This window comes from Hemicordylus capensis, chromosome 1 (genome assembly GCF_027244095.1).
Source record: "Hemicordylus capensis ecotype Gifberg chromosome 1, rHemCap1.1.pri, whole genome shotgun sequence".
NCBI classification, from domain to species: Eukaryota; Metazoa; Chordata; class Lepidosauria; order Squamata; family Cordylidae; genus Hemicordylus; species Hemicordylus capensis.
This window is the reverse complement of record NC_069657.1, coordinates 351,386,122-351,411,942: the sequence shown is the minus strand read 5'-3', so window position 1 is coordinate 351,411,942 and position 25,821 is coordinate 351,386,122. Positions and strand designations below refer to the sequence as shown.

The 25,821-nt window shown below is 43.8% G+C and overlaps 1 protein-coding gene across 4 annotated transcripts; it reads left to right on the top strand.

Moving 5' to 3' along the window:
• MTFR2 (mitochondrial fission regulator 2) lies at positions 1 to 20,974 on the top strand. 4 transcript variants are annotated; one of them, XM_053288594.1, is made up of 10 exons: positions 1 to 219; positions 485 to 638; positions 3,478 to 3,630; positions 4,735 to 4,857; positions 7,299 to 7,433; positions 7,815 to 7,936; positions 9,500 to 9,693; positions 11,208 to 11,502; positions 12,004 to 12,187; positions 19,261 to 20,974. In XM_053288594.1, the coding sequence occupies exons 3-10, from the start codon at positions 3,568 to 3,570 to the stop codon at positions 19,357 to 19,359; spliced, it is 1,215 nt and encodes a 404-aa protein (XP_053144569.1). In that variant the 5' UTR covers positions 1 to 219; positions 485 to 638; positions 3,478 to 3,567; the 3' UTR covers positions 19,360 to 20,974. The 4 variants fall into 4 exon arrangements, with proteins under 4 accessions (XP_053144569.1, XP_053144559.1, XP_053144578.1 ...); XM_053288584.1 differs by lacking the exon at positions 485 to 638; XM_053288603.1 differs by having other exon boundaries at positions 1 to 517.
• Positions 20,975 to 25,821: the final 4,847 nt, after the last annotated feature.

Here is a 25,821-nt window from a genome sequence, read left to right as displayed (position 1 = left end):
GAGGGAGGAAGAGAGAGAGTGCGTGGTGCGTGCCGGTCTCCTATGGTGGGTGGGTTGTTCTGGCGGCGGCTTGGCCAACGGGGCTCGTGGCGTTGTCCTGGGGCAGCGGCTTCGGAACTCTGCGAAGCTCGCCTTCCAGATTCTTTCTTGTCCGCAACGGTTGGCGACGTCGACGGGCGGGCTGGGTGTTGTTCCTCCTCCTCCTGCTGAGCGCTTCTCGTGAGTTTCGCTTCCTTTTCCTGATCTTGGGGTCTTCGCCCAGATCGGCGCTCCCACAGAGGGCAAACCCGCCCCCCTTTCCCCTACCTCTGTGTGGATGGAGCGGGGCCAGGCTTTCTTTTTAAACGCTTCTACCTCAGACACTGCAGGACGATAGATGCTCTGCATGGTCCCTAAGGCTGAAAGAAACTTGCAGTTATCGATCTGTCTTTACTTTCATTGGGTTTATTGTAAACGCGCTGTCTGCTGCCCTAAACATTACAAGAAGAGGAGAGTGCTTGCTAAGAGGCGAATGAAGGTTCGTGGGCCAGATGACCGACTAGGTTAGATCGCATTATTTTATGGGGATCCTGATGTCTTAAGCAAATCTGGGTGCACTGCAGATGTCATTTTTCACCATATTGAAGACAGAGGAGACAGTAAGTGGCACTTTAGGATTCCTGAGGCAAAAAGGGGAGTATGAATTTTTATGTTTGCAAATAGAAAGCTGTAGTAATGGGGTTGTGGAAATTCTTTCACACAGGGGCTTAACAGGGCTGGAGTGGGCCCAGAGACAAAATTTTAAAATGGCCCCCTCGCTGATACACACACACACACTTCACAATATATAGTCATGTGACTTGCCTCTGGGGGGGGCTTGAGGTGTGGGGGCTCCCAGGCAGCCGCCTCCCCTTGCCTAATAGTAGTTACGCCCCTGCTTTCACATTATTCATTCAAATGTTACACTGCTTTTCCACAGTAGTGCCCACGCGGCATAGGATCAATAAGGTTTATTAAAATGCAATGTAACATGTAAAAGGTTAATAGGTTGTGCAATAGCACCAGTCCAGAGAGAGAGAAGTCAGTTAGTGATTAGTCAAATCACCAATAATAAAATCTAGTCAGCGGGTAAATGCCTGCCTAAATAAAAAAGCCTTGGTCAAGCAGTGGCAAGAGGCCAGTGAGGTGGCCTGCCCTGTTGGACCTCTAAGGGAGTTCCATAATAGGTGCCACTCCTGGAAAGTCTCCACCAGTTGAACTTCCAATGGAGGCAGTACCTGGAGTCAATACTCAGTTGATTATTTCAGTAGTGTTGCCAACATTGCATTGGCTGAAATTGGGACAGGAAGACTGGGGGCATGGCCACCTAGGGGCGGGGCTTTTTGTTTTTTTCTTTTAAAGCCGCTGCTGATCAGCGGTGGGACGGAATGGCGGCAAGAGCTCTCCTGCCTCCCAATGATGTGAATGGCTGCCACTGCTGAACTGCTCTGGCTGGGGCGGGGCAGGGCTCACTGGGATGGGCTTGCTGCACCTGAAGAACTGAAAGCAAAGCACTCACCAGTGACTGATAGACAGAGGGTAGGGATGTGCATGGAACCAGGCGAGTGAAGCTCAAAGGCAGGGCAGGTGCTGCTTTAAGGGTGGGGAAGGGTGAACTTACCCCTCCCACCACTCCCACCCACCCCCGGCGCTCCATTTTTGGCAAAGTCCATGGGTCGCCAGCATACCTCCCTGCTGCCCTGTTGCCCCTCTTTACCAGAACTAACAGGAAGTATCCGACACGTAGGCGTGTGCACATCGCATGTGCGGGCGTGCACAGGCGTATCGGATATTTCCAGTTAGTTTTGGTAAATAGGGGCAACAGAGCGGCAGGGAGGTACACTGCCACCCCATGGACTTTGCCAGAAACAGAGTCCCAGTGAGGGAAAAGCGGTGGGAGGGGTAAGTGTACCTCCCCCGCCCTTAAAGCAACACACACACCCCACCTTCGAACCGGTTTGGAGGCCCATAAAGGGCCTCTGAACCAGTTCCATGCACATCCCTTATGGTGGGACTGAGTTGGAGAGAAGCCGGCGAAAAACTGCCTTATTCAGCCCCACCTTCCTCCCAAATGAGGCAGACTGCCTTTCTCAGCCCCTCCTTCCTCCCAAATGAGCCAGATGCTGCCTCATTTGGGAGGAAGGCGGGGCCAAATAAGGCAGTCTTTTGCCGCCTTCTTTCTGACTCCGTCTCCTTCCTCCCTCAATCAGTCAGTCACTCACTGGTGAGTGCTTTGCTTTCAGTTCTCGTCACCGTCCCGCTCTGTCGCCATTCAGCAGCGGTTGTAAAAGAAATAAATAAAAAATTTTAATGGTAAAAAAGCAGGAGAAATTGAGCCCTGAACAGGATGAGAATTTCTCCCCAGGAATGAGGGACATCCCATACAGTGTGGGACAGTTGGCAACCCTAATTTCAGTACAAACCTGGTCAGGTTTGTATGGGAGTAGCTGGTTCTTAAGAGACTTTGGTCCCAAGCATTTAGGGCTTTAATGATCAGCATTAGCATCTTGAATTGTGTCTGGAAGCTAATTGGGGGCCAGTGAAGATGAACTCCCGGTTGACTTACGAGGGTTAATGAAGCTAATTGAAAATGAACTTCTGAAACTCTCCCAAGAGTTGAACAAGGTTTAGTCAGGGTTCCCAGGAGTGGATTAACAATGGTATGCTTGAAGACAAAGGTTATGCTCCAGTAAATAGTTAGGCGTTCTGAAATGTGAGCTGTGGGCCCAGAGCTTTCCCTAAGCAAGCCTGGATGGCAAGTCAGTGTTCATACTCTGGTTTAAGTTGTAAATGAAGGTCATTGCTTTCTAGGGATGTGACCAGAACCGTTCTGGAGGTGTCAAGAGTGTTCTCCTAAGGGCAAGGGAGGGTGCACTTACCCCTCCCACCACATTTCCCCCGCCAGCGCTCCGTTGTATCAAAGCCCCCCAGGGCGGCAGCTTACCTCCCTGCTGCCCTGTTGCCATCATCAGCCAGAAGTACCAGGTGTGCGTGCGCCCGTCTGCCGTGCACGCAATGGGCACTTGCATGCCCGGTACTCCTGGCCACTTCTGGCCGAGGACAGCAACGGGGCGGCAGGGGGGTACGCTGCCACCCTGAGGGGCTTTGATACAACGGAGTGCTGGCGGGGGGAAATGCAGCAGGAGAGGTAAGTGCACCCTCCCCTGCTCTTAAGGGAACACCCCCGCCGCCTCCGAAAGCCGAAACAGCCCCAGTGGAACTCCCTAGAGGTGTTCCTCAAAGTCCACCCAGTCTTAATGATACCACTGTTTTATTGTATCTGGCTCCTGGTTTGGGAGTAATTAAAGCTATGTGTATGTCTTCTAAGTTAAAGATGTGAATTCATGGTTCTCTTAGGAACAGAACCCCTTTTTACTAAGTCTATAAACGTTGGTGTGTGTTTATCTTAAACTGTTCTTATTTTCACCCTCATGGCGAAATTAACTCTTCTCTTTGCAGCTGCAGCAAATGTTTTTTGAGTTTGCAGCAAACTCTTCTGGAATGTATCATACTAATTTTTAACTGGGACTGGAACACATTACGTTGCAAATGTTTCTGTTGCGGAATCTCTTAAGGCAACTGCTGGAATTTTATGGTGTACCGCCAGAACTGGTAAGTGGATATGGTAGCCTGAAGTGGTGGTCGAAGTGGGATGCACATGAATATTTTCTACTAAAAAAGAATAAGGAACAAAAACAGTTTGACGCATCACTGTCTTGCCATTATATTTGCAGTTGACTGCCTGTTATGTGACAGTAGTCCAATGTGGTAAAGTCTTCCATAAAGCTAAGATTACCCTCCTGCTTGGTTACAATTTAGCTTTACTGCATTTGAGAATAAAGGAAGGGATTTTTTTCTCAGCCTCATAGGAATCGAGTATTCATATACACCAAGGGATCATAACCTTTTTGCATGCATGGATCTTCCAGATCATAGGGCATTACCCATGGAATTCTACCCAATTTATATCTTTTCAAAAAAGGTAAAGTGTGTCGTCGACTCCTGGCGCCCACAGAGCCCTGTGGTTTTCTTTGGTAGAATACAGGAGGGGTTTACCATTGCCTCCTCCCGCACAGTATGAGATGATGCCTTTCAGCATCTTCCTATATCGCTGCTGCCCAATATAATACTAGTGGGGATTTGAACCGGCAACCTTCTGCTTGTTATTCAAGCATTTCCCCGCTGCGCCACTTAAGGCTCCATTAAAGATTAGATGGTGGTGGGGTATTCATGATCGTTGTTTTCAAGAAATTTATCCTGGCTCACCAGAATGCAAGTTAAATATAGTGCAGCAAAGATTTTTCCATGGGCTACCTGAACCTACCCCCAGGTTAAGAACATACACTAATATACACATTTCATTTAGGAGCAGGTACCCCTACCCATTTAAAAGCTAAGTACTCTCTGCATTATGTTTGCTTTGAGCTTCTTGAAGGCAAAGGTTGAGTATGTAATATGTGCTTTTTCGGGTTGTTTTTCTCTCTCTCCATTTTTAACAGTTACAGAACTTATTTTCCTTCTGTAAGTTTTTTTAAATTGTAACTACTTTTACTGAAAATTAAACACAGACAGGGTTATCCCTGTCATTTAGTCAATATTACAACATCAGCAGAAAAATGTACCAATGATAGGCTCAGGCTGGGATAAAATTCTAGAGTCTTGTCTTTAAAATTTACATAGATTCTCTGTTGCTAAGACTGCTTTTCCTTTTGGCAGCTCCTGCAGTGGTGTGAAGCCTGCCTTAATGGTATTGCTCGAAGGATTGAACCCCATCTTCCTTCAAGTATCTCTTCAGGAACACACCTCCAACAGTTATATGCCATCTCAAGGAATTACTTGGTAAGAGTATCAACATTTTTTCCTTGTTCTAGCCCTCTTCATTCACAACATCTTTCCTGTATTCCCATAACTTCAGATTTCTGCACTATCCGCTACCAGGTAACCCATACCACTGTCCTTTTTCTTCACTTTTCCCCTGTCTGCTTTAGAATTCTTTTATCCATATCTGTTCCACAAACGGTTACATCTTTGCTTCTTTTCTGTCAGTCCTTTGTTCTCTTACAGAGTAGCTCATGTAGTTAACTGTAGTTTGCTCCTGTATAATCTATCTGAAAAGAATGGACAGCATCGATGTAGAACTTCTGTGAATGGAAAATTTACGGCTCCCTGTGAGGGCGGGGGGAGGGAGCAATTTTTGTCTCTCCCCCTCCCTGCCAAGAATATGTCCTTGAGGGTTAGGAGCTCCCTAGGACATTTTTGGGGTGGGGTACAGGGCTGCAGAAGGAAAGATGGATTAGGAAAAATCACCTCTTCCCCCATCTACTTTTGTGAACAGAACATCTTCTGTTTGTGCAAGAATTAGGCTGGATGCTGCCCTGGGAGTTAATGGCTGTCCCATAATCTTTTGCCAAAAGTAAAGATATAGGGAAATATTGAGGGAAAGGATACTCTGGTAGTGGGCGGAAAAGATTAGTAATATGCTTGCAGTCCACACTGCAAGGAAGAAGCAGGCATAAATGCTCTTGAAGTTTTAGACTTAATTGCAAGTTTAATTATTAGAATAATAGAGCCAATTTAAGAAGTAATGATATCTCTATAATTTTAGTTGAGGTGCAGTTAGATTTTAAGCCTTGCAGTTTATATGCAGGTTAGCACACTTTATGGATAAGCAGTTTAGCACACTTTTTGTAATAAAGACTGTCTCTGTCCAAAAGGTTTACATTCTTTCAGTTTGTTTTTTTATATTGTTTAGTATTATGCAGTAATCTAAGCAATTTTGCCACTATAGTGGGAAACTATAGTATCTTACATACATATGAATTGCATTTTAAAATGAGGGTAACAATTTTTTTAAAAAATTATATACTAATTGACTAATTGGGGATTGAAATTGGGGGCTGGCTTTAACCAGCAGGTACTGGAGTTGTCACCCATGTTGGGAGCTTGACATTGAACAGGTTGCTGTTAATAGTACCAGGAAGGAGGCATGGTTGGTTTGTTCACAACGTTATTTATTTCAATGTACATGGTCCTTGTACTGTGCCATCCTGCCATCATCAATCAGTAGCCTGGCATCTTCAGGGCTCATTTCACACATGGTCGTTTTCCCTTGGTTGTCCCTATTTCCATCCCTCGTTGGAGTTGACTACAACTCCCATAATCCCCAAGCAAAAGCTGTTGCAGCTGGGAATTCTGGGACTTGTAGTCAACATCTGGGAATCCCTATTAGAGGGAACACTGGAGATGACACAGAGTTTCCTATCTGTTCCCTCCTGGACCCACTCGCCTGCATCAGCTGGGAAGTCACTTGCGAGGGATCTAAAACATATGCCAGGCAATCAACATGGTCTTGTGGTAGCAAGCATGAATTGTCCCTTTTGCTAAGCAAGGTCTACCCTGGTTTGCATTTGAATGGGAGACTACATATATGAGCACTGTAAGATATTCCATGTAGGTAATGGGGCCGCTCTGGCATGAGTATATCTGCATGCATGCATGCAAAAGGTTTCAAGTTCCCTCCCTGGCATCTCCAAGATAAGGCTGATAGAGACTCCTGCCTGCAGCCTTGGAGAAACTATTGCCGATCTATGTCGACAATACTGAGCTAAGTGGACCACTGGTCTGACTCAGTACATGCAGCTTCCTATGTTCCTAATGCTCTGCAAGAGCTTCAGCTGGCCTATTGGTTTATGGTGCCCTTTGTTGGCTCGGTGGTGCTCCTGAGCCTCTGGCCAGATCCTTCTGCAGCACTCAGCTTACAATAGGGCTGAGACTTGAGGATTTATTAGTAGGCGATTATGATTCAGGCATGTTACTATTAATACAGAGTGATAAAATATAGAAAACATATATATAAACTCCTCCTAATGAGTAATAGCAGTATTTGCAGTGTGTTGTACAGTGTTATGTTGGCAGAAGCCAGGAATTTGCCCAAGCACATTTCAACAAGAAGATATAATAGAGATGTCAAGTCCAAATGCAAAAGCAACACAATTGCACAACTTAACTTGTGCAAGTGCAGTCTGGACTGTTAACTGCTCATGTTAGCCAGCAATGTGAGTAGTGGAATTCTCTAGTACATGGATTCATGCTATTGCAACTTCCTTCCACTACTGTAACATTGCATGACGTGTTGCCACTTTCTTCAGTGCCACAAAAATAGAGGTTTTGCTAATACACACATTTCCCTAAATGTAATTCATTAAAAAGCAGCTGAATGATTGGCTGCTGACTTTATTTAAAATATTTGAATTAAAGTTGAGAATGCCTTCTTTTCTTAGAGCTCGTGGGCTTGGAAAAGAAAGCAGTATGGATCCACCCGAAGTTTGGTTCGCAGGCTGGGGAAGATTCTTTCATTAGCTCCTTATCCGAGTCCTCGCTTCCAGGTGTGTGGGTTATTGCTGAGTTCAGTACAGGTATTTTGTTTAAATTGGCTTGCTAACACTTTTTGGGGAATTTTATCTTGTGCGGCATAGAAATTGAGAAAATAAATAGCAAGGATACCTAGAGGATTTATGCTGGAACTGTGCTGTTCACGATTTGGAAAAAACAGATGAGAATTAAAGTAATTGAAGTAGTTAATGAAGATGTTTTTAATCTTGTATTTCTATTTGAAAGGTGACCAAGGCCTTACAGAGATATAGTACATTACCCATTTTACCACCACCATACTGGATGCACAAGAAGTACTAAAATACATCCACAATACTGGAACTAATGAATACCACCTGGTATTTTTGTGTTTGTTTGTTTTTTTAAAAAGGACAGAATTTGATTATTTTTCTCTGCTGTTTTAGCTGGTCCGAAGTTTGAATGCTTTAGAGTTGGAGCCAAGCAGACCTGTTAGTTCTGTTACACTGTCTCTTGCGGATGGCTTATGGATGGCAGATGATGATATAGAACTATTTGCCAGGTGCAGGCAAGTAAAACTTGTTTTCTCAAAAATTATTCCATCTTCTGTCATTGATTTGAAATGGTCTGCATCTTAGTTGCAGTTTATCTGACACCAGGAACTGCAACAGTGAGCATTTTTAAATGTTTTTCATCTATATTTTTGAGATTTACCTAATCAAAGGTTTTGGTCACACATGCTCTTCTGAACAATGGATGGCATGATGGGCAGTCATCCAAAGGTAGGTACTTCTCAGGGATGCTTCAGAACCTCGGAGGCAGCCCCAACAGCAGGCCTGCTCAATTTAGGCCCTCCAGCTGTTTTTGAACTACAACTCCCATAATCCTGAGCCACAGTGTCCAATAGCCAGGGATTATGGGAACTGTAGGCCAACATCTGCAGGAGGGCCGAAGTTGAGCAGCCCTGCCCAACAGTATAGTGACAGGGATGCTGAGGAATGCCTTCAGACTGCTTCTAGGAAGCAGCTCAGCACTCCTTTCCATTGTTTCCAGAGGAAGACTGCTGCCTGGAAGCAGATTTGAAGGCATTCTGCAGCTGCCCTGTCACTTCACTGCTGGGACTGCCTCTGAGGTTCTGCAGCATCCCTGTGAAGAACCTACTATCAACGGAGAGCTGCCCATTATGTCAGCCAACAACTTTTATCTTTTCAAGAAATCTTATGCAACTTTGGAAATGGGGAATGATCATCACACTAAGTTTTATTTTCAGAGTCCCTATGAAGTTAGAATTTTTATGCTAGACTTGTGGCCCTGTACTTTTTTCTTACAGATTATAAACAACTGGGTAACTATATGTATGTCATGTATTATTGGCACCACTACTTATAACCTGTTAGATACATCCCTTTAATTTATTTTCCAATACTAGATGCCTTGTAGTGATAATGTAATCCAGAGACAGAGCACAGAGTTTTTTCTGTGCCCTCCCCCACAAACAGTCTGATAACACAGTAAGTCTACAGCAGTTTAAGTGAAGAAATGTTTAAGGGTTGTGGAATTTATGATAAGTGAATGCATTGTGCATATATTAGTTGGTCATAACTTTCTGAGTACGAGATTTTGCATTTATAGCTAATGTCATACAAACTGTTTGTAGAAGCTGTGCTATAAAATCTTGGGCACATTTATCAATTAAGGCATCTAATTTGAGTTTTAAGTGCTGCTCAGATGAGTACATTTCATACATCTTTAAATGTCAGAGGAGAGCTGGTCTTGTGGTAGCAAGCATGACTTGTCCCCTTAGCTAAGCAGGGTCTGCCCTGGTTGCATATGAATAGGAGACTACATGTGTGAGCACTGTAAGATATTCCCCTTAGGGGGGATGGAGCCACTCTGGGAAGAGCAGAAGGTTCCAAGTTCCCTCCCTGGCATCTCCAAGATAGGGCTGAGAGAGATTCCTACCTGCTACCTTGGATAAGCTGCTGTCAATCTGTGAAGACAACACTGAGTTAAATGGACCTATGGTCTGACTCAGTATATGGCAGCTTATACTCCCTATGTTCCTATGCCTTGACTTCTTTGAATGATCGTTTCTGTTCACTTATGGAGTTATACACTGATGTTTTTCTAGGTTTGATCAATGGAAAGAGGTTGTGCCTCCATCTATACTTCCTATACCAGCTACTTCAAAAGGAAGAGCACAAAAAGCAACTGTTGTAAATGAAGATGCATTCAAGAAGATTTCTGCACTTGAGGACGAGTTAGCTCATCTTCGTGCACAAATTGCTGCGATTGTGACAGTGCGGAGAAACAAGGATAATTCAAGTAAACATATTTGTGTGGCTTCTAATAAATGTGTTAATTCTTTCGTTTCTCCTGCTCTTATAATGCCAGGTCTCGCTACCTTCTGACAGCCACTTTTAAATTAAAACTGTAAAAAATACATACTGGGCAGGAGAACTGTTGGGAATATTGTTCTCAATCCAAAGAACTCCATGTCTATTTCTATATGTCTAGGTGAGGTTTAAATGTGTTTCTTAGGCAGCACCCCACCCCCACTATACTGCCTGGTGAATTTTTTTGAAAGTGAGGAGACTTTCAAAGGCAGACTGTGAAATGGCATGGAGTCAGGTCTCCTGTTCAGAGTCAGCAATTCCACTGGGGCACACCAAGGCTTGCTTGGGTGCACTTAAACGAACTCTCTGGTTTATGGCCATTATAGGCATGACAATAAATCTTTTATCAGTGAATGTTTATTAGAGGTAAGGCTTTTTGTATCTGTCAATATATTGCTGACTACTAACAGTGTGTGGATAAGCACAGAGAACCCCCAAGTTCCTGTTGAGGGTGTGGGAGCATTTGGAGGTGTTGGGAGGGACCATGAGGCATGCCCAGAAATGTTAGTTTTGTGGGAGGACGTCCCCATCCCTGGACCAAAATACATCCCTGAAGCAGAGAGCACATGGAAATTTGCAATCATGGAATGCTTGAATGAAGGTTCCAGAAAGAGGTCATTTTCCTCCTTTCAGTCAACAGGGCACAGTCAATAACACTGGGAGATCTGGGGGAGGAAGGTGAGAGAGAGAATTATTTCTGACAAGACCCTCCCAACCCAATATTTCACCTTCTGGTTCCTATCAATGCCCTGTTCTGTCCCTTTCTCATTAATACAACACATGAGATTTCAGATTTGGCGTGACATTTTGGTTACAGGTTGCATTTGCTCACATATTTCTAAACTCTTGTGAAAGTGCAATAGGCAATATCTTTTCATTAAGAACTGAGTCTTCTAGAATCTTTCCTTTAAAAACCCAAAGCATGTTTTTACCCTTATAACTCTAGTGATAAGCTTGCAAAGGTATTGATAATGACTTCAGAATCCTTAGACTATAGGAGAGCCCAGTCATTGAAGTATTTTAGACATCTGTCCAGAATAGTTTATCATATTTTAATTCAATTCTTTTTCCACAGGGCAGTATACATAGTGCGATCCATTATTTCCTTGCAATAACCCTGCAAGGTAACTTAAGCTAAGACTAGCTCAAAGTCCTACTGGTGATCTGAACCCAGGTCACTCTGATCTAAGTCTGACTCTGTGTAGTCAATAGCCTGCTTAATAACCCATCTATTTTTTGTTTTTTAAAATTAAACTGTGCCTTATATTTTACTGAAATTGCTCAGCGATATCTTCTAGCTGTTCATGCCTCCCCATGTTAAACTGTGTAGCTAGGTCATTTTGCATAGTTTTAGAACAATCTGGGACACAACTGTATCTCTTTTCGTGTAAATGATTCAGTTCTCAACTCTCTGAATGTTGACTCTTCAATTGTTTTCAATAGGCTCAGATACTGTGAGTTCATCAAGCTCCCCCTGTAATACTTTACCAAAGCCACCAATGACTTCTACACCAACTCCAATCTCTCTTTGTGACATTCCACCACCACCACCACTCCCAGCTGGACCATCTGCTATTGATTCTCATACTTCAACCATTGAGCTCATAAAACAACGCCGGGCTGCAAGTAAGATCAGAAATATTGCAGATAGTTCCGGATGGCAGAAAGTCCAAACTGTTCCTAGTATGAGGGATGTTCTGAAGGATATAAATAAGGTCAAACTAAGAGCTGTTGAGAGGTAAGTGGGACCAAATATTCATTCTCAAATAAAATTATATTGTAAAGGATATAAAATAGGATAAGCCACTGCCTTTGAAACTGGCTGTATGTGTGCACAGTCCCTGCTGCTACTTGCACACCTCTTCTTCCATTATGCACTTGGGCTGATGTGCCAACACAGCTTTCTCTAACAGGAACTGGCATTCTGAGTTATTGGAACTCCTTCTTTTGAAAAGTCAAGGTGGTGTTTGTGTCCTTCATTGCTTTCGCCCCTCAACTGCCAGCACTGACTGGGTGGTAGGGATGTGCCAAAATGCTTCGAGCCGCCCCAGCTGAGTTTAAAGGGAGGCAGCCAGGTCTTACCTCCCGCTTCGTTACGCCTTCGAAGATGACTCTGAATTTAAGACCTCTAAAAAATAAAAATTAAAAAAAAAGATTAAATTTGGGTTATAACTGCATTTATACCAAAAGATATACCCTACCAAAAAGATTGGAAACATTTCTCTCTCTCTTTTTCCAGATCACCAGGAGGTACACCTCTACCCAAATCAAAGAAAACAATAAGATCCCAGTGGGATCCAGCAGCAGTAATAGCAGAAGCTCTTAAGGAGAAATTTGCATCCCAAAGCAATGCCAGTGATTCATTTGACAAAGAGAACATATCCTATGATGCTTCTCCATTTTCCAGTCCAGATACCCCAATGGTATGTGTGTGTGTGTTTGTTTTTAACTTTAATATGTATCTTGTTTGAATACTGGTTACGTAAAAGAAACTTATTCTCCAGGATTGTGAAATCAAATCTCATGCAGATAATAAGAAAAAGGGAACTGTGACTTTCTCTTCTAAGTAGTACTCGGAAGGGCTTGTACATACAGCAGAAGCCCTACAGCCAAGTTTTGCTTTTACATATCTTGCATCTCAAATGAATAATCGGACATACTGGGAAAATAATTGTTGGTCTTCCAACATTATGCTATCAGATTGAGAAAGAAAGATGAAACTCTATATCATAAACTTCCAATGTTAAATAACTTATTGGCACTATTTTCACTTTCTTTTGGGCCTGTGCAAAAATTCAGCTTCCAAGTATTGAAATTGAATCATTTGACCTTGTCTTTGTCCCTTCATGGAGGCCCCACACTTACTCTTGCGCAAAGTGGTCTATGCACACAGAGCTTTGGGGAGAAAACACTGGAAAGGACTATGCTTCCTAGCATGGGTGGATCCAGTCTCCCTGAGATTGGCTGTAGCAGAGAGTTTTAGAAAGGATTAACTTCCCTTCCTGCTGCTGGTCCTGCTGTCTCCCACCCTTATTGGTGGAGTCTTGTGCTCCTCCCCCATCCAGCACTTGAATGTAATTGCAGAGTGAGGAAGCTGGCTGTTGGGCTTTTCTCTCAAAGAAGGGAAAGTAAAAGATTTTTAAAAAACCAACCAGTGTTCCCTCTAATTTTTATTATCAGTGAGTGGAAAGAGTTTTCTTCTGGGCAGCAGTATAAAGGCAGTGTTTGCACATAACTCTCACTCACTCACGCACACTTAATGCACACAAAATTTGGGGGCTACTAGGGGGGCGGGGCTGCTGGACATTGATCTGTTAACTAGGCCCAATTGTTAGAGCAAATCTGCTCTAGCATGAATGCATTTGATAACTTTAGAGTATACATGAAGGAGAATCTCGCCAACTCTCTTCCCCTTTCTAGTAAATTTATTTATAATGATGAAATTATAATCCCAAGATTACAATTGGGCATTAGTAGTCAGAAAGGCTCACTAGATGATGAGAAAAGGATGTTAACAACTCAGACAATGCTCAGCAATTCCAGTAACTAGTTATGAATGTTTTTAAATCATGTTTCACCCTTGAAAACCTCATCAAGTTTTATTTGAATTCTGTGAAAATTAAATTATATTGACAGCCACACATAAAGAACAAGCCAGAAATGATCCTCACAATATACAAAGCACCTCTCTCCCTCAATACTTCCCTAATACTTTCTATTTTAGTCTGTGATATGCCTTCTTTTAATGGCTATTACTTTGTTATAATTGTGCTTTTTGTATGAATTATTTTCTGCATGCTGACTTCACTTGCCTAGCTCAAGGGTCAAATCCAGTGCTCTGCATACCTCTGGGAGCTGCCAGGGGGAGCCACCACGGCCTCCCATCCTCCATCCTCTTGGAGGACGTGATTAAAAGCACAGCCCTAACCTTGCAAATCTCGTTTTCCAAAACATGACAGTTCTTCACCCTGCATTATGCAGTCTTCTATTTACAATTTACAAAATACTTTAAAAGCTTTACATCTGACTTTACCATACAAAAAAGTGCAATTCTTTTACACCATTATCTGGGGCAACAACATTCTTCATTTCATATTTCCTTTATATATTCATTTTTTAATATATTCATTTCTATTTTTTCAATAGAACATTAATCTGTTACAAGATTCATAAAGGGATCAAATCCTCTTAATATCCCCTGTATGTACAACTTCTTGTCCATAAACTACTTCAGCTGCAGCGGGTGCGCTTTACTTATTGTGCCTCCTTACAAACGACAACTGCCACCACAAGTGCCTCTCTCCCTCAATACCTAGTTGTGCCTCTCTGCCTCAGTACTTTCTTTTGTGTGTGTCTTTTTATAGTACCATGGACTGAAAGATAGAAAAATAAATAAAATAGAAACAATTCTGTGGTTAAAAATATTGAAGTGGGGGGGGGGACCTGATGGGGGAATCCGCTGCCTCCCATCGTCCTCTGGCTCTGTCTGCAAAAATTGATGGAAGGCTTGCAAGATCTTCAGCCAGAACTGGAGGAGGAGGCAGCCTGGCCGGGGAGAGGGAGAAACAGGGTGCCAGGCAGTTAGGTGGCTGTGAAACAGAAACTGCTGCGTGGGGGCCTGGGGGTTTCTGTGTGTGGGCGCACCTTAGAGTGAACAGTGAAACTGACCCTTATCTGTTTGTTTTGGTTATGTGTGATTTAAGCAACCATGTTTCTCTCCCCCCACCCCTGTATGAACGTTGTGTGTTCGCACATGTGAGGGAAGTCCCACCCCCACTTGAAAACCTCAATTTGTGTGCATATGTTTCTTCCATGAAAGAGTGTTAAACTTTTTAAAAAAACTGTTTTCAAAGTAAATGCCAAAACTGTTCTAGTACAAACTTGTAAGAAAAACCCTCTCCATCCCAACAATATGCCACCTTGTGAAGAAATTAGTTAGTATAAGAGAGAATAAAAAATGCTCTGACAAAATTGATCCGTTTTTGTTCTTGAAGATACTAAACTGCTTATTGCTCTAATCTGGTCTCTGTGTGTGGTTTTCTCCCACCCCCACACACCTTATTATAAATATTTATATGCTGCTTTTTTAGCAACAAAGTTATCAAAATGACTTAAATAGCAACATATGAGACAATCGTTCTTAACATGTTCCCCCTTATAATCATTACTATTTTATTTTGCTTTGTGCTTGTAACAGTAGATCATATATAAATAAATTACATATTGTCTTTTTAATAAGCTTGTAATCAGATGTGGAGGGAGGCCAGCAGCGGTCTCCCTAGCCATGGCCCATACATCACGTCAGCGTAAGACGCGGGGGTGGTTGCTCTCAAACGGGGCTGCGTGCCCCATTTACAAGTACAATCCGACCAGAGCCATGTTTGCAGCGTGCTGGAATGACTCTCTCCGTCCCCATTTGTGCATAGACCACGTCTGATGTTGGGATGTGGCTGGAGCGTGAGGCATGGTCCCTGAAGTGCGGAAACCCATTTTATTCAGACCCATTCATGCCATGGTGGCTTGCCAGTGCTTGTAATGGAGTAAAATACCCCAACTTATTGAAAGTAGCTTCACAAATTGCGAAAATGAACATTAAGCATTTCCTTTCCCCCACCAAAAGCCCATTCTTATACACTTGCTTCAAAATAAGGCTTTGCAAATCAGATCACAAGAAACTAATTTTAAAAGCTCCCTTGCCCTTACTTATCTTTAAATCCTAAGAAATCAGGGTAACTCCATATATGACGTTCTGCTGCCCTGTTTGAAATCAAATTGGTGGCTTTTCCTTCTGCAGTATATAGGTATACACTGTATATATACACTCTTCCTCCAAAGAGTCCAGGGTAGTGAACATGTTCTTCCTCCCCACTTTTATCCTCACAACAATCCTGGAGGAGAGAGATAATGTCTCACCTAAAGTCCCACGACTGAATGGGGAACGCAAGCCCCCCAATCCTAGTCGTCTTACAACTCTAATCATAACATCACACTGGCTCTCAACTGTGTGAGTATTGATTGCAGGAAAGATCTGATGCAGGAGAAAAAGGAAATCTTCATCACTTTTAGCAATGAATCAAACTAGTGGGGAGGAGAGTGTTGGATACCTTTAAAGAGCATGAAAGGGTTTAATTATCCAAATGTGGGGAGGCTGGGTCAGCAGGCGCTGTGGGACCAAGCCTTGGATCTTTTAAGTACCTAGCAACACCTCTGCAAGGGAGAGAGGAATTGGGGAGAGTGGTAGGATTGTCCATGCAAAATCAGATATTGGCAGTTATGTTCAGAATTTCTTCTAAAAAGCGCCCCCCCCCCAAAAAAAAAATTATATATGAGGGGGGAATTCCTGTTGCACCCCCTGTAATTTCCTGCTAGATCTGCCCCTGCTCCTCAGTGTTCCTCAAGCACCTCTTTGTGCATCTTCCAAGAAGTTATTGGGACTTCCTATGGTTTCGCTTCCCTATAAGAGCCTTAGCCAGTGCTGTGCATGGAGGTAAGCAGAGGGCACATCCACCTCCACACAGAGCCTGGGATGGGCTGCAAATCATTGGGCATTGATCCTTCAAAACCAAATAATTTGGCTTTGGTGCTTCAAAGCCAGATCTTTGCACAAGCCTTCTTGCTTTTACATCCCACTCCAAAGGATGACTACTCAGAACTATATCTCATCCATTTCGCTGCTAAGTATACTTAGGATTGCAGCTTTGAACTCTTTAAAGCACCTTCATAAGACTATTGGGGCGGGGGCAGTGGTGCAGAATGCATGTCCACTATAGAGAATAGATAGATTATAAAATGCTTCTATATTGGTCTTAATTTGAGATTGCACTACACTGCAAATTATAAAAGCATAAGAACAGCCCTGCTGGATAAGGCCTAAGGCCCATCTAATCCAGCATCCTGTTTCACACAGTGGCCCACCAGATGCTGCTGGAAGCCTACGAGCAGGGCTGTTACTCCTGCTGTTATTCCCCTGCAACTGGTACTCAGAGGTATCCTGCCTTTTGAGGCTGGAGGTGGCCTGTAGCTCTCCGGCTAGTAGCCGTTGATAGACCTCTCCTCCATGAAGTTCTCTAAACCCCTCTTAAAGCCATCCAGGTTGTTGGCTGTCACCACATCTTGTGGCAGAGAATTCCACAAGTTGATTACGCGTTGTGTGAAAAAGTACCTCTGTTTGTTGGTCCTAGATCTCCTGGCAATCAATTTCATGGGATGACCCCTGGTTCTAGTATTATGGGAGAGGGAGAAGAATTTCTCTCGATCCACTTTCTCCATACCATGCATGATTTTATAGACCTCTATCATGTCTCCCCGCAGTCGTCTTTTTTTCTAAACTAAATAGCCCCAGGTGTTGTAGCCTTGCCTTATAAGAAAGGTGCTCTAGGCCCCTGATCATCTTGGTTGCCCTCTTCTGCACCTTTTCCAGTTCTACAATGCCCTTTTTTAGATGTGGAGACCTGAATTGTACGCAGTACTCCAGGTGTGGTGGCCACACCATAGTTTTGTATAAGGACAGTATAATATTAGCTGTTTTATTTTCAATCCCCTTCCTAATGATCCCTAGCATGGAATTGGCCTTTTTCACAGCTGCCACACATTGAGTGGACACTTTCAATGAGCCGCCCACCATGACCCCAAGATCCCTCTCCTGGTCAGTCACTGACAGCTCAGATCCCATCAGCATATACTTGAAGTTGGGGTTTTTCGTCCCAATGTGCATCACTTTACACTTGCCAGCATTGAACCACATTTGCCATTTTGTTGCCCGCTCACCCAGTTTGGAGAGAGATTTTTGGAGATCATCTGCTTGGGCTAGTGCAGACATGATGCTTTCTGCATGGTTAAAGAACCGAAGGCTGTATTTTCCCCTCTTGTCCCATTCCTTCCTTGTATACCTTCCCTGTCTTGCTGTCTTCGATTACCGGTGTTGTCATTTCTCCTAACCCACACTGTTCATTGACAGTGTCCTCAAAATAACACTTTTTTTTTTTTAGTTCTGATTCAAGAGAAAAGCTCTGTAGGCTCTCCATGACTTGTGCTTTGGCATTTCCTTGGCTGTCAGCAGGTTTTATAATGTTCAGGTTTTTAAAAAGTTTATGCTTAAAACGGTGAGGGTTTCAGTCTGCTTAGACTTAAGCTTCAAATCCTGGGTTACAAACTCACCATGGTTTGCTAACATAAGCCTTAACCATGGTTTAAAGCCAGCCTGGCAAATGTGAGAGAGGAGGGGCTTGAGGAAGGAGTATGTGATCGCATATATCCCTTGTGATCCTCTAACTAGTTAAGAGTTACGTCTGCAAGTTTTGCACTTTATGTACATATATCTAATATGCTTTTTTAAATGAATGTAAAAGAAAGTGACAGTTTTCATGCTTGGGATCCACATTTAGCCTCCAAAGAAAACTCTCTGCTTGTTCTTTGTGTTCTTGGCAAAGAAGGGAAAGTTTCTTAGCTACTGTTCTAGTACACCCACCTTGTTTGTGCATCTCGATCACTGTATCAGTGACTGCTTCTTCCTAAGCTGAAAAATGGACAGGCCCCTGTCTCTTTTCAGCTTTTCACATGTGGTTGGGAGGAGAGACTCTGTCACAGCCAGAATTAACACTGCTGGTTTGTATTTGTAGCAGCTGTAGCTGAAGGTCTCTCCTGTTTTTGCCAGGAGCATGAGGCAAGATGAAGGTAAACAATGCTGGCAATACATTCTGGCTGATATCATTTTTTTTACTTGCCAGTAGAACAAAACATACTCTTGTGGTGGCCCTTTGGGCAAAAGGAGGGGCTTGAATCCATAATGTTATCCTTGGGGATAACATTAATCCACTCCAAGTTGGTGATCCTAAATTTTCTTCACTGGCATCCTTTTGCTTGAATCATCCTTTTGGCTCACTTTGTAGTCCGTGGCCTTCCAAATAAATGTCTAAAATCCAGATTTAAGACATCACAATGCATTGGCCTTAGAGATTCAGAATCAAATGGCAGGTTTGCAGATGATTTAAACTTGCAGTTGTGGCAGTTTGAGTACATGAAGCTGCAACATGATGAAGACAAAAAGGAAGAAGGAAATTCAGAAACCTACCAAGAGACAGTAAGCAACAAATTAACAACTTCATTAAATTGGAACATGTGGAAACAACTTATGAGATAAAGTCCATTATATTCTGGGGGGGGGGGGGAGTAATTTTTCATGCAACATTGCATAGGGCTTTTTGTTCTATTGTATTGCTTTTTTTAAGTTAAAATATTTGTGCATATTTCTACCTGATATATGAAAGCTATACATTTTATATAGTGGTGCTTATTAAAGTGTCTGTTACTGAACATATATGTTGACTCCCAACACATTTATTTGGTTAGAGGAGGTGTATGGTTGGATTTCTCTGTCACTTTGTTTCTTGTTTTTGCTTGTTTTTTTGCTTGTTTTTGTAAAGATTAGAGAAAATTATATAACTCAGGATCTTTTTCTTGACACTTTTCTAAAAATATAAATTAAAATTTGTTTCAGGTTGGCCGTCATACTCTGAAGCCAAGTGTCAAGCAGACACTTAATAGAGCTGAGAAACTGATAAAGGTATCACCTACAAAAGCAAGAGTTCAAATTTAGTTTTGATGCAGAACTTCGTGAAGCAGCCTAGCTACTGAGATGGCTTTTTCTTCAGTTTCATGGACTTGATTTATTCTATGCTATAAGACCATGGTTTGTAAAGCTAACAGTTTTGTATTAAGTGTTTTAGCAGCTGTGGAGGAACAGCGCTCTATTCCTCTTAACCTTTTTACCACTGCCACCAAGTAGACTTTTGGTATGGCTGAGTCCACTACAACAGCCCTTCACATTTATCAAAAATTACCAGAAAAATCCACCCAACCCTCAGTAGTATGGAAAGGCTTATTAGGCTTGGGGTGGAGACTGTCAACAAGCTTCTAAATTTTTTTATAACAAGAAAGTGTACTTTTAGAAAAATTGGTTCAATTAAAACATTACTTTTGCAACAAAAAATTCCAAATCCAAAACAGTTATAAACAGAGGTCAGGGAAAAATAAAAATGGAAAAAACACAATCACGGGTCCCTACTCAGTCCTCTGTGCTTGCTTTCTTCTTAGCTGCTTGCTTGGTTGGGTAGTCTCTTGTAATTACAGCGCAGGCCTGCAGCTCAATCCAGCCTGGTTCTTCCTTTTCTAGTGATTTCAGCTCAACTTCTTTTCTTGCTGGCTGCTCACTCTGCTTTCCTGGACTCACTCTAGCAGACTTCCAGACTGTCTTCCTTCTTTTGCAACCTCCAGCTCCAACTTGTTCCAGCAGACACTCTTGACTTTTCCTTCCAGGACTCCAACTCTCTCTCAAAACACTCCCTATATATATACTTTCTCTGGCCCATCAGTTCCTCAGCCCAGCTAATCAGAAAAGACAAAAAATTCCCTCCATTTTTTGGGGGGGGGGAAATCTCTTTCCCCTCCAAAAATCACTGTCAAAATGCTAAACCAAATGTGAAACTACAGAAAAATCAGAATGAACATTAACCCTGCACCACCTCCATGTATAGAGATTTGCAAGCACGGAAATACTCTTTGCAAAAATGCACAGGTTTTTAGGAATATAATATACTACAATTCTTTTATTGGGGCTTATTTGCAAGAAGAGGTTTGAGAATATTAATACACTAGACATACAGGGGCTTATTTACAGAACTCTAAGAGGTCTAGGCCTCGTTCCTCCACGGCAGCCAAACTTGTTAATGAGATATTTGCTTTCATAATGTATTTTTTATTAGTTGGGATATTTTTCATTTTTATATCAACTTTACAGTATGGGCTGCCAAACTTTAATCAGATGAGTAAACATGTCAGTGACAAGAACCTGGAAACAAAATGGAAGTAAAAGCAGAGGTTAAATGTCTGTCTAGTTGAGATGCTAACAGTGTGTCACTGTTTATTGACAGCATCCTCAAAACAATAATGGTTTTTAGTTCTAATTCAAGAGAGGAACTCTTTAGCATCTCCATAATTGGTGCTATTGGCATTTGCTTGGCCTTCAGCAAAAGATCTGAACTGTGTATTAACTGCTTTGAATTCAGTGAAAGGTTGTAAAGAAACCACAGGAGAATGTATTTGCTTTCATGGGCATATCTGAAATTTATGATACAAATAAATACTGCCGTTGATCATTTTGTACCCTTGTAAACTCCGGTTATAAAATAAATCTGACATGTTAGCTATGATGATTCCGTGGTATTTAAATATTTTTGACTTCTTGTGTCTCAAGATTGGTGGAGGAACATATTCTGTCTTTTAAAAGGAGACTCTTCTTTGTAACATAGAAGGTGCCATGCAGAGCAGGAGTATTATCTAAAACTGGTTCACACTAATTCTACCCCAGACTTTCAAGTCCTGGCAAGTAGGGATGTGCCCGAAGTGTTTTGGCGGCTGTATTTTGAGGCTCTGAAACACTTCCAGCTTCCCCTGCCAATCATTCCAGTGGGGGCCAGTGAGCGCTTTAAGAGGAGGAAAGCAGGTCTTACCTGATCCTCCATGGCCCCTCCGGTGCCCCACACAGCACTGTCAGGATTAAGCGCCCTGCAGCTACAGGGCTGCTCCCAGCAGCCCGCAGGTGGGGTTGTCACGGAAATGGCAGCCATACAGGTGCCATCTTGAGTGGTCAGCAACCACTCAAGATGGTTCCGTGACAACGTCACCTGCGGGCTGCTGGGAGCAGCCCTGTAGCTGCGGGGGTGCTTAAGCCTGACAGTGCTGTTTCGAAATACATATTTAGTGGCTAACAATAGATAGACGTGACTGAGCTGCGCCGTGCTGAATTTGTCTTGTAATTGAATGACCAGCCAGGGTAGCGGTTTGTGTGTTAGAAATTAGGTACATAACTAGAACATGAGGATGAGCTTGGTTCTGATTGCCTTGCTCAACAAAATGTATGTGGATGTAGGCTTCTCAGTGGGGCTTGAGCCATTGGAGCGTTTGTGCAAGGTGAAGAGCTCCTATTCTTCTTGCCTAGATCAGGGCTGTTCAACTTTAGCCCTCCTGCAGATATGGTACTGACACAGTCCCTGACTATTGCCCACTGTGGCTGGGGATGATGGAAGCTGCAGTGAAAAAACAGCTGGGAGGGCCAAAGTTGTGCAGCCCTGGCCTAGATGATTGAATATCTCAGTCACAACTTTCCTATGCACCAGGATGTAAGACGTAACTGATTAACATATGCAGCAACCACCAGAGGGCAATGTGACACCAGACACAACCTAGGAAAATAGTTCTATTTTTATATGTGAATCTTCTATAGGATAGGTAAAATACCTTGTCTTTGCTGAAAAGCAAGTTTTCTGTTTCACAACAAAGTTCCTTGTTCTTCTGGTAGGTTTATTTAGGTCAATTCAGGTTTCCAAGAGGCCTGCTACAAAACATCTAGACTTGGTAACTTCAGTCAATCTTTGTATCATAGCCAGATCCTGTGATTGCCTATAAAAGGCTGCTGCTGGACCAACACTTGCAACCTAATTGCAATTGGTATTATGTGGACTACAGTGACCGGATGTTTTCTCTGTGGGCTCTTTGCTCAGTGTACTTCTTGCTGCTGTTCTGTCTCCTTGTGTGGCCTACAGATATGTATTAGTGGAGTGAAATCTGTAACTGCCCAGCTCTGGTACATCCTTTGCCTGCCGTGTACTGGTGTCCCCTGCCCCACTCCCAACACCATGTGCTGTGCTGGGCCATAGATGCTTATGTTTGGTGGTCACTTTTTTCTTTTCATATAGGATTGGGCCAAAATATTGACAGTGATGGCTAGGCCCCTGCATCTTTTTATCTCTCTGGGAGAAACGGAATTGGGGCAGGGATGATTTTGAACAGATAATTGGCAGGAAAGGATAAGGTTACCTTACTTCCTAACTGGTACTCCACTTTTTTTTAATGAGAGACTCCTGGAGAGAAGTTACCCCTCGTTCACACATTCCAGAGGAAGCAAACCTGCCCCACACTGCTACCTGCAGAGTTTTGCCCTTTTCTCTCCAATAACCATGAGATTTGGTATTTCCAACTCTGTGTTGTAACTGCTTGTATCTCTGAATAGCAGGAAAGTGTTCAAAGCAGAACAGGAACCCACATACATCCCACAGTAGTACAGAATCATAGCTAGAGTGAATCTGGTTGACTGAGCAGAATCTTACTCTTTTGACTAGTTTCTAGGACCAGAGAATGCAAAGTCAGAAAACTGCAGCCAAGCAGTTTTTGTTTGCATGCATGTGCTTGCCCTGTTATCATGTACGCATGCACTAAAGTGGGCAGTGGCTATAGAGCTATTCATGGGGGGAGGGCGTGGGGTGTTAATGCTCTGTCTTTCAATTGGTTTAGCCATAAGAGATTTAACTGGAGTAAGGTCTAGATCTGGATTGTGATCCATTGTATTCATAAGAACTGGGTTTCTGCACCTGCGCAGGGACCTCCCGGGCTGACTAGCTAGCTCCTCTTTGCGCCCCGCCCGTCTGCACGTGCCTTGCAGCTTCCGTTAGAATCGACGGTTGGGGCGCCTCTCCTTCAGTTTTCTCTTGACCGCCAAAGCGCTTACACCTCTTGGCTGTTGCTCCTCAATTATTATCAAAACTTTTGACTTCGGACTGTTTGACTATTCTCTACTGAGCGGATTAATTGGTTTGACTTCAGAACGAACAACGGACTTGATTTGGGACTCTGATTCTAACTTCGAAGTTTGTACAGGACGGTTTTGACTCGGAACGGTGAACGGACTTGATTACGGACTCTGCTTTGTTTGTTCCTAAGATTGTTTACTGAATTTGACTCGGAACGGCATTTGGACAATGGAAGTTAAGAAGACATTCAAACGATTTGAAAAGTGTCGAGCAAAGTTGCCTTCGACTGATTATCACGACGCCTGTTTGATGTGCCTAGGAGAGAATCATAACACGGCGGCATGTAAGATATGCTGCTCGTTTTCAAAACAAACTAGGCAAAATAGAGCTCTCAGGCTTCGAGCTGCGTTATACGAGGAGGCACTTCGGCCGCCAACTCCTCGTCCGTCGGCGTCGATGAGTTCCGGTTCAACATCGGGAGCTTCGATGTCGAAGGAGTCCGGTGCGTCAAGCTCCCCGGGATTGGGTTCCAGTGGGTCTGCTGATAAGCAGTCTAAAACCACTGTTGACACTCTGTTTAAGAAACCAAAGGAGGTTTCCAAAAAACGGAAGCATAAGGATAGAGATCGTCATGCTTCTGAGAGGGAAGGTCGCCATCGTGAGGAGTCTCGACATCGAACTCCCTCACCAACGGCAGCACAGATTTACGACGTGGACTCGGCTGAGTCCCCTACAGCCTCGACGTCGACACCTCCGGTATCGACGGTCAGGATGGTCTCGGCTTCGACATCGACGTTAGTCTCGACGTCGACACCAGCGCTGACATCGAGATTGGACCAAGGCAGTCTGGGACAGGCGTCGACATTGGAATCGACATCGACGTCGATATCGGCGTCGAGACATTTGCAAGTCTCGGCATCGGAGCCTCCCATAACTGCCCAGGCGGTGTATGCCATTCCTCCGTCGGCATCCACGGTGCCGGAGCAGATATTGAATGTGAACACTGCTCCTTCATCGGTGTTGACGGCTTCGACATTGAGGAGGATTCCTCATCTTTTGTCACCGGCATTGACGCCGGCACAGTCCCCCTCGACGCCAAGGACTCCGAGTCTGGCTACACACGGGGACGGACTTAGAGAACTGCTGGAGTCGAGTTCGAGTACACCCTCGGGTGCGACGTTTCGCGGCTTCCTGTCGACAGGCTTAGACGAGGGTCCTGGAGGTGGAGAGCTGGCTGATCTGCCTCATGTTGCCTCACTGACACCAGCAGTGGTCCAGGATCCAAGAACCGATGTCGGGTGCTCTACAATGCTGCAGCCAACTCATTCCTGCGGTTTCCGCCATGGGGTGCCGGATGATTATGCAGAGTTCTTGCGTTGGAAAGCGGCACAGGTAGAAATGCAACCAGTGCAAGGGCTACGGAATTTTGTGCAGGCTGGACAACTTGCTCAGCCGCTGCTGCAGTCAGAGCATGCGGACCATCAGGGGCCGTCTGTGAACTTGCCTATACAAACACCATTGGTGCAAGTTCAAACCTACATTCCAGAGAATTCACAATTACCTGTGGTCCAGACGAGGATGCCAGAAAAACCTGCTGGGAAAAGAAAGAGGAAAGCAACACCTCCTCCTTCTGAACCATCATCTTCACCCTCTGATGACAGTGAGGACGATGAGTCGGGACCAGCCTCTGACAGAGATGATATCAGTCGTAGGTCTGACCCCCCTTCGGATGTGCCACCAAAACTATCCACCTCGCCAACTGAGGAATTGAAAGCTTACCATATCCTCATAAGGGACATCGCTGAAGCCCTGGGCATGGACGTAAGCTCTCCGGATGCGGACGTTGCTGACCCGGTCTATAATATGATGAAGCGGTCTAAGACTTCGCATCCTGTTGCCCTCACCATGATTCCTGGGATAGACAAGGCTGCGAAGGTGGCATGGGACTCAGTGGGGGTCGGGGCTCCGACTTCCAAGCGCATTGAAAATTTGTATAGGGTGACTGAAGGAGAGAACTCTTACCTGTTACGTCATCCTATACCGAACTCCTTGGTTGTCAGTTGCGCTTCATCCACCAAGAGTGGACACCGTCATTCCACGCCTGCTGACAAAGAGGGGAGGAAAATGGACGTTATGGGTCGAAAGATCTATAGCACCTCCAGTTTAGCAATTCGTATTGCTAATTATGCGGCGTGTATGGCACGCTATAACCATTTACTTTGGGATGCGCTCTTACAGGATTCATCCTCTTTGTCTCCGGAGGACTTCCAATGGAGATTTAATGATGTGTACGAAAGAACAACGGCAATAACGCGCCAACAACTGAGCGCATTTAAACACTTGTCGGAGACGGAATCGAGAGCAATGGTGACGGCAGTGAGCTTGCGCAGGCATGCGTGGCTTCGCTCAGCAACCCTGCAGGCAGACATGAAGGAGAAAGTCGAGTCCTTGCCATTTGACGGCAAAGGTTTATT

What these genes read in the sequence shown, in the direction of transcription:
- MTFR2 (XM_053288584.1), top strand. Translation starts at nt 3,568, where the DNA reads ATGTTTCTGTTGCGGAATCTCTTAAGGCAACTGCTGGAATTTTATGGT. An exon ending in CCATCTCAAGGAATTACTTG is followed by an intron (nt 4,858 to 7,298) that starts GTAAGAGTATCA and finishes TTCTTTTCTTAG; the next exon opens with AGCTCGTGGGCTTGGAAAAG. An exon ending in GAGAAACAAGGATAATTCAA is followed by an intron (nt 9,694 to 11,207) that starts GTAAACATATTT and finishes TGTTTTCAATAG; the next exon opens with GCTCAGATACTGTGAGTTCA.